At 39.0% G+C, this 9,501-nt stretch overlaps 1 protein-coding gene across 1 annotated transcript; it reads right to left on the bottom strand.

Annotated features, from left to right (window-relative positions):
• Positions 1–210: 210 nt before the first annotated feature.
• LOC311081406 (uncharacterized protein) lies at positions 211–9,193 on the bottom strand (the record flags this gene model as incomplete). Its single annotated transcript, XM_084111945.1, has 6 exons — positions 211–324; positions 6,137–6,848; positions 7,901–7,980; positions 8,076–8,270; positions 8,722–8,813; positions 9,043–9,193. 6 exons carry the CDS (start codon positions 9,191–9,193, stop codon positions 211–213), a joined length of 1,344 nt encoding a protein of 447 aa, XP_083968071.1.
• Between the last annotated feature and the right edge of the window lie 308 nt (positions 9,194–9,501).

The raw sequence follows: 9,501 nt of genomic DNA, 5'->3' as shown, positions 1-9,501 counted from the left end.
AATCACAGTACAAAGGCGAATCATGTTACATAGTTCTGACCCATTTAAGTTCCATATTTATTTCATTAGGTGGTGTATCTACTCTTAAGTAGTAAAAATGTAACTGTAATTTTACTTTTGCTAATATAAGTTTATTTTCTATAATCTCTTTAACAGAAACTTGCACCCATAGACGAGTTACTTCTGTTCCTAATGCATCTCTCCGTTGGCCTATCTCTCCGTGATCTTGCCAACTGTTTTGGTATCCACCGCACCACCGTCAGCAGAATTATAACGACCTGGACACACTTTCTGTACTACCTTCTTGGTTCCATCAGGCTGTGGCTACCAAAAGAGGTTGTACAAGCTCACTTACCACCAGAGTTTTCCCCATACGCCGACACACAAGTGGTGCTGGACTGTACAGAAATATTTTGTCAAACACCCTCATCTCTTGTTCTGCAAAGTGAGGTGTTCTCCAATTACAAGTCACACACCACTTTCAAGGCCATGATTGGCATTGCCCCCATGGTCCCATCACCTTTGTCTCTCCACTGTATGCAGGTTCTATGAGTGATAGGGAAATTTTCTGAATTTCAGGGATTACAAAATTACTCACAGCTGACATGGCAATTATGGTAGACAAGGGGTTTCTTGTGGATGCTCTTGTACCCTGCAAAGTTTACCGGCCTGCTTTTCTGTCAAAGAAAACTCAGATGAGTAAACAGGATGTTGAACAAACACAGTCCATCGCCCGTTTGCGGGTTCACGTTGAAAGGTGTATCCGGAGAGTTAAAGAGAATAAACTGTTTGACAAACTTATTCCCTTATCTGTGTGTGGGGGTATTGATCAACTGTTCAGTGTGGCTTGCTTCTTGGTAAACTACCAAAATGGACCCCTTGTCAAGGCATGGGCAACTCAACAGTGAAAATCTAGACTGGCATGTGACTATTTTTCTCTATGAGCTTCCATATACTGCTTATATATTTTGTCATTTACTATGCTGTTACAGTACTTTAATGCTTCTTTGCACTTCTGGTTGGATGTCAACTGCATTTCATTGGCTCTGTACCTGTACTCTGCTAAATGACAATGACGTTGAATCTAATCTAATGTAATCTAATAACTACTAACACTGAATTCATAATAACAAAAGGCACCTTGTATAGGTTTGTTGTTTATGTACATACATGTGCATTTCTTAAAGAGAACTATTTACATTAACATTGATTTTCACACAAACACATGTTTTGGGAGGTGGGTTGATTTTAAATTTTCATGCAAGATGATAAATAAAAGTAGAAATAGAAATAATCTCCCCTCTCCCTGATGACGGCAGCAACCTCTGGGTCCCTGTAGATCCTTTGACTGATCATATCCTCCTCTGCACAAACAACGAAATCACACCAGTCCATACCTGTCAGCAGGAGTTGTCCTTGTACCTGCCAGTAATAACCGTGTTGCTTTTTTAGATTCATGGTGCCATTGTGAAGCTTTAGGTATTTACAGTCAAGTCAAGTCAAGTCAAGTATATTTGTATAGCGCTTTTCACAATACAGATTGTATCAAAGCAGCTTCACAGTATTAAATAAAAATAATACAACAAGGTTTGTTTCTAGTGGAATTTATTGATTGATAAAATAAAATTAAATATCCCCAACTGAGCAAGCCAAAGGCAACAGTGGCAAGGAACCGAAAAACTCCATCAAGTGACCTAATGGTGTCCTAAAACTCCATCAGGTGACCTAATGGAGAAAAAAAAACCTTGGGAGAACCCAGGCTCAGTCGGGGGCCAGTTCTCCTCTGGCATTTATGAACTAGAGGCCGGATTGTAGTTTGAACTGTAAGATTAAAAATATTATATGAATGCCTGGCCGAAAAGATGCGTCTTTAATCTAGTTTTAAACTGGGAGAGCGAGTCCGAGCAACGAACAGTATCAGGAAGGCTATTCCAGAGTTTTGGAGCTAAATGTGAAAATGATCTCCCTCCTTTGGTTGATCTAGATATCCTAGGTATGACCAAAAGCCTCGAATTTATTGATCTTAAAGAGCGCGATGGATTATAGGGCAATAGAAGATCCGTTAAATAGACTGGAGCTAAGCCGTTTAGGGCTTTATAAGTCAGTAGCAATACCTTGTAAATAATACGGAACTTTATAGGTAACCAATGCAGTGATGATAAAATCGGTGTTTTATGATCATATTTTCTTGATCTAGTAAGAATTCTAGCGGCTGCATTTTGGACTAACTGTAGCTTGTTTATTGAGGATGCAGGACAACCAGCTAATAAAGCATTACAGTAATCTAGTCTCGAGGTCATGAATGCATGAACTAGCTTTTCTGCATCAGAAACTGATAGGATATTACGTAGCTTAGCAATGTTTCTAAGGTGGAAAAAGGCTGTTTTTGTAACATATGAAATATGATTTTCAAAAGACAGGTTACAGTTGAGTATAACACCCAGGTCTTTTACTGTAGAGGATAAAGTAACAGGACATCCTACAATGTTAAAGTTGTATTGTAAGAGGTTTTGTGGGCGGTTTTTTGAACCGATAAGTATTACCTCTGTCTTGTCTGGATTTAATAAAAGAAAATTACGCGTCATCCAATCTTTTATATCTTTAACACACTCTGTCAATTTGGATAATTTAGCGTTTTCATCCGGCCGTGATGAAATATAGATTTGAGTGTCATCAGCATAACAATGGAAACTAATTCCATCCTTATAATATTTCCAAGTGGCATCATATATATTGAGAATAATAGAGGGCCCAACACAGATCCCTGCGGCACTCCATAGTTTACTGGAATTATGATCGATTTTTCTCCATTCAAATAGACAAAATGGTAGCGGTCTGATAAGTATGATCTGAACCAGCTTAATGCTTGTCCTTGAACACCAGTATAATTTTGTAGTCGATCTAAGAGTATTGTATGATCTATAGTATCGAACGCAGCACTAAGATCAAGTAAAACTAGTATTGAGATACAGCCTTGGTCAGAAGCTAAAAGTAAATCATTTGTGATTTTAACGAGCGCAGTTTCAGTGCTATGGTGCGGCCTGAATCCAGACTGAAACTTTTCATAGATGTCATTTTCTTGCAAGAAAGAGCCCAGTTGAGCGGACACAACTTTTTCTAGTATTTTAGACATAAATGGAAGATTTGAAATGGGTCTATAATTTGCTAGATTATTATGATCTAATTGTGGTTTCTTAATGAGAGGTTTTATAACTGCCAGTTTAAATGTTCTTGGAACATAACCTAAAGATAAAGACGAGTTAATAATATTGAGGAGAGGCTCTTCCACTACAGGTAACACTTCTTTCAATAGTTTAGTTGGTATAAGATCTAATAAACATGTTGTTTTTTTAGATGAAATGATAAGTTTATTTAACTCTTTTTGTTCTATAATTGTAAAGCACTGTAATTGTTCTTGCGGGGTGATAATTGAGGCTGAATAATAAGGCGCGATTGAAGATTGAACGTTTACAATTGTGGTTCTGATGTTTTCTATTTTCTCAGTGAAGAAGTTAATGAAATCATTACTACTAAACTGTAACGGGATATTTTGTTCGGGTGATGTCTGTTTATTTGTTAGTCTAGCCACGGTGTTAAATAAAAACCTTGGATTATTTGGTTATTTTCTATTAGTTTGCGGAGGTGCTCAGCCCTGGCCGCTTTTAGGGCCTTTTTATAACGTGACATACTGTCTTTCCACGCGATTCTAAAGACCTCTAAATTAGTTTGTTTCCATTTACGCTCTAAATTACGGGTTTCTCTCTTTAGAACACGCGTAGTATTGTTGTACCATGGTGCTTTAATTTTCTCTCTGACCTTTTTTAATCTAATGGGTGCAACAACATCCAATGTTCTAGAGAGAATGGTGCTCATAGTGCTAGTTAGTTCTTCTAATTCATCTGTTTGTTTGGGTTCAGGCAGCATCTGAGACAGATTAGATAAGCAATTTGAGAAATTATCTATGGTGGATGGAAGGATTGTTCTGCCTGGTCGATAACGCGGCGCCGCATGACATATTACAGCAGTACGTAATATGCAAGTTACCATATAATGGTCAGTGACATCATCACTTTGTGGAATGATATCTATATCGGTTGGATCGGTTCCATATGATATAATTAAATCGAGTGTATGATTAAGACGATGAGTTGGTCCGGTGACGTTTTGCTTGACCCCAAAGGAATTTAGGTCTACAAGAGCGTAACATTTAGTACAAGTACTTCAAACGAAATAAGCTTATAACCCGTTTTCTGAGTAACATTGAGAATATCTCTATAGATTGTTGCAACACCGCCGCCACGACCAATCAGACGGGGCTCATGCTTATAGGAGTATCCAGATGGAGTAGACTCATTTAGACTGAAATAATCATTTGGTTTAAGCCAGGTTTCAGTAAGGCAAAGTACATCGAAGCTATTATCTGTGACTATTTCATTTACAATAACTGCCTTAGGTGTGAGTGATCTAATGTTTAGAAGACCTAGCTTTAGAAATTGTTTTTGTTTACTAATAGCAACATTTTCTGTTTTAATAACAATTAGATTTTTCCTAGATCCTGCAGTAGATTTATTATTTGATCTCACTAAACGAGGAATAGACACAGTTTCTATGCAATGTTCTACACTAGTATTTATATCAGTTAAATTGGTGCAGCAGAGACTATGATTTGGACTTTTGGTAACTAGTCATCTAACGGTATTTAACATTTTGGAGATGTTAAACATAGAAGTTAAACCGACAGAAGATCCACTCCGAATCTGTTTGGGTGTAAGCCATCGGCACGGAAAAGCCTAGGACGCTCCCAAAACAGATTCCAATTATTTACAAAGATCAGTTTCTGCTCATTGCACCATGACATTAACCATTCATTTAGCGCAAATAGTCTACTAAACTTTTCATGTCCTAGTCGGTACGTGGGAAGCGGTCCTGACACAATAATCGTTGTTTTGGGTGATGTGCTGCGTACCGTATCGATCAGATTCCTGAAGTCTTTCTTCAGAACCTCCGTCTGGCGCAGCCTGATGTCGTTCACTCCCGCGTGCAGGACCACAGTTCCGACGCGCTCGTCACTGTTCAGAATCTCGGGAACGCGAGCGGCGATTTCAGAAACACGAGCACCAGGAAAGCAGTGACTGTGCACCTTACTTTTACCTAACGTAGCGTGTACATGTCGAACGATGGAATCGGCGATGATCATAGCATCGCGTTCTGTTTCGCAAAGAGGGGAGAAGCGGTTTTGTGTGGATAACTCGAAAACCGGGAGGGTCGGAGAGAGTCTTGGTCTAGACCTGACTTGCGTCTTCCGCTGCGGAACCATCCAGGCTTCGTGGTGGCGTGTTGGAGCCGGAGTGAACGAGACCATGGCTGATCGCGACCTCGGCGCTCGGGACCGATGCTGAGTAACGCACGGAGTAGACGAGGTCGGAATCAGCGGGTTAGTAACGTTAATCACTGATTTGTGTGCATCGGCGCGTGATGTTTCAAGAGCTAACCGCCGGTCTCTTAGCTCGGCTTGTCTCACTAAAAGGTCGTGGATCTGTTTCTCAACAGCTTCCAGCTCGGACTGCAATGCGTGCAGCTCAAATGTGTCCTCACCTGCACCAATAGGTAGACTACTTACATCTGATATATTCGCCATTTTAACAGATGGACAGTAAGTTAGCAACGACGCTACCAGTGATGCTATCAATATTAATACTAATTTATGACTAAACTCTTGGATATAATCCGTCTTTTTAGTGGTACGGGTGTAGAGTAGACGCACGATAGGCGGAAAAAAAATGTTTGTTTGTAAGTGAGTGTGGAGAAGACACGTTCAGCCGTGATCCACGGACGTAACCTATAGGAGTATCCAGCGTTGGATCACTAATAGGCTTGAGACGCGTCTGCTCAACAGTCCGCGTTGTAACTATGAGGTTTGAGCAGTAGTGCTTCTCAGTGAGGAAAAGTGGAAAATGTTCGTTGTAAGTGAGTTTAAAGAGAAAATCAAGAATTATAAATAAATTATTATAAATTATATTATTATAATTTATAATATAATTAAATAAATTATTAATAATATATAATAATTTATAATATAATTAAATAAATTATTATAATTATAAATTATAAATTATAAGTCAACATAACTTTTTACATTGGGGCATTTCACTTCCACCAGGCCAAAGGGTGGGTTCTCTGTTGGGTCGAAAACAACCCCATCAGGGGAAGACCCTAACCAGGGGGCATCGGGGTGTACAACGAAGCCACATGGCCAGTAGTTAGTGTTCTTTGCTTTGCAATATTCTTGAATGGCAAGTGGCTCCAATGCCAGACCTCTTTTCATCAATGCCGTTTGTGCTACTCCCCTAATCATTCTTTCAGCAAGCTGTTCCGCTGAAGACTGACTGCGAACATGACATACCTCCCTGAAGTGAGATGATGTTACTCTCATCCTTCTGACTTGGTGCCACTCTGTGGACATACTCTGCTCCCTTGTTGATTCTTCTATTTTCCTTGCTGTATCCAAGGAAGTCTGCAGAGATTGCAGATGCAGCTGCTGGTGGAGACTGCACACAAACTGGCATGTAGTGGGCTCCAGTTTGTAGCCATCTAAAGGCAGAGGTGGGGGTGGAGGAGCACTAGTGTGAGGAAGAATAATGCGGCTGACTGGCACTGGCTGCTGGTACGAAATCGGGCTGCCCTCCTGAACTTTTCCCAGAGCTGACTCAACCAACGGGACACCAGCACTGATGGACATGGTGGTAATGAGAGGTGCTATGTCCGCTGGAAAGCCTTCATAAGCTTCCGCCACCCTCAGGACATCAGGATCAGGCAGATCCCCCCGCATTGCTTTGTAGAGAGTGCTCCTAAGTAGAGTTGCATATCATAATTCAAATTGGATCGCTACGCACATTTACAGTACAGGCCAAAAGTTTGGAAACATTACTATTTTTAATGTTTTTGAAAGAAGTTTCTTCTGCTCATCAAGCCTGCATTTATTTGATCAAAAATACAGAAAAAAATTTAATATTGTGATATATTATTACAATTTAAAATAATTGGTTTTCAACTTATTATACTTTAAATTATCATTTATTTCTGTGATGCAAAGCTGAATTTTTAGGATCATTACTCCAGTCTATCACATGATCCTTTAGAAATCATTCTAATATTCTGATTTATTATGAGTGCTGGAAACAGTTCTGCTGCTTAATATTTTTTCATAACCTGTGATACTTTTTTAGGATACTTCGATGAATAAAAAGTAAAAAAATAATAATAATAAAATAAAAAAAGAAGCAAATGTTTTAAAAACAGAAATCTTTTGTAACAGCAATATACACTACTGGTCAGTAATTTGGGGTCAGTAATTTTTTTTCTTTCTTTCTTTGAAATAAATCAATACTTTTATTCAGCAAGGATGTGTTAAATTGATAAAAAGTGATAGTAAAGAAGATTTATATTATTAGAAAATATTTTTTTATTTTGAATAAATGCAGTTCTTTTTAACCTTTTATTCATCAAATATATTAGGCAGCAGAACTGTTTCCAACACTCATAATAAATCAGAATATTAGAATGATTTCTAAAGGATCATGTGATAGACTGGATGTCACATGTGACACTGAAGACTGGAGTAATGATCCTGAAAATTCAGCTTTGCATCACAGAAATAAATGATAATTTAAAGTATAATAAATGGAAAACCAGTTATTTAAAATTGTAATAATATATCACAATATAATTTTTTTTTCTGTATTTTTGATCAAATAAATGCAGGCTTGATGAGCAGAAGAAACTTCTTTCAAAAACATTAAAAAATGTAATGTTTCCAAACGTTTGGCCTGTACTGTATATTTAGACAACCATAATCATATTAGTTGATTAATTCTAAATGAACAAGACATACTGGACATACCTGACACCATTCGCTACCATCCTCTGTTTGGGCTTTGCAGACAGCACCACCATGTCACTCACACGGCCCGGCTTTACACCCTATCAATAATAAATGAAAAGGCATTTCAGAGGTCACAGAATGGGACTATAGGCAAATCTTGCATAAGCATGGAATTATGCTGCTTAAAGTTTACCATAGTTCTTGGTTTGTGCCAACGTTGTTCGCTCTCTGTGCAGCTCAAAACAGGTGGTACAGCTGTGATGTTTAACTGTGAGTAATGAGCAGTCTGATACAGTAATGCAACATTATGATTGCATAAGGCTCTGCCAGCCACACAGGAGCACTCGGCCTCATAGAGCTGAACAGGGGTGGAGTCTTCAAGGACAATCTTTTAAAAAACAAAAAAGTGTGTTATAATCAGCAGAGATCACAAACTGATCAGATATCTCAAAGTCAAAGGTGCATTTTGCATTATTTTTCAAGTTAGCTACTATGAGTTAGAGAATGAGATTACTTTAGGGTTAGTAAGAAAGTAAGTTAAACAGAACACAATATAAACAGCAAAGCAACTGTCTCAACAACCAGCTTCTGGGGTTTCATATAGGAATGGTAGGTCTACTAGAACACTAACAGGGCAGGCAAGTGTCATCATAGTGTTACCTACTTCAAACGTTTGGCTAGCTAGATAGCCTAGTTGTCTAAGATGTTCAACTTGTTTAGGTAATTATACATTTGTTTGCCAGTTTTGCCAACCCATCATTGCCAAATTGAAGCCCCAGAACATAACTGGAACAGAACTGGTTGGATCAGACGAACAACTGAACTGTCTTTCATCCTACTCTGATGGTGTGAGGTTTCTCATGTTTCCTCAAACATCTATGACAGGTAGCACGGATGCTGACTCTCCCTGTCTGTAGATCTTTACTTGATACTGGGGATAACCAAATACTGTCAATACATGTAACTGAACAACACAAATCATTCGTATATATTTATTCAATGTCAGATAGTAAAATGAACATATAATAAACCACATGTGACCAACCACTAAAATGAACCGTTTAATAAGTATTTTGTAAAGGTTACTTTCTAGCCTAACGTCACCTAGCATCATCGCTAACGTTAGGGCTACAGCTAGCTAAAGACATAGCATAACTTACCTTCATAATTGTCAATGAATGAAGAGACGTATATCTTGAAACCCTTTTCCCTCTTGCTCTTGGGAGCCGATGATGACGCTTGAATTATTCGGTGTACGTCGTTTATCGTTATCCTTGGCAGATGTTGAAGGGATCTGGTGTAGAAAGCCATGTTTATCTGGTCCTCGTCTTACCTGACAGTTACCGGCGTCGTCGATGAAGCGCGTAACTTTAGACCGGAAATGCCATCGCCCAGTGACGTCTGACAATCATGGAACGTTCGTAAAATCAACTAGCGAATGGGAGTGCGTTCTCTCTGCGTCATTTGAGCGAGACACCGTGTTTCCGGTGGGACGCGTGAATGTTTGTACGGTAAGAGCTGTTGACAGTGACTTAGCATGGTTTGCTCGTGGGCTTGTCTCACGGGGATTACATGGGTTTTCTTCAGTGTGCGAAATACCCGTCAATATTCGGGGGGGT

This window comes from Abramis brama (assembly GCF_963993115.1).
Source record: "Abramis brama genome assembly, chromosome: 4".
Classification (NCBI taxonomy): domain Eukaryota; kingdom Metazoa; phylum Chordata; class Actinopteri; order Cypriniformes; family Leuciscidae; genus Abramis; species Abramis brama.
Note: the sequence above shows the minus strand (reverse complement) of the source record. Positions and strands in the feature narration are given on the sequence as shown.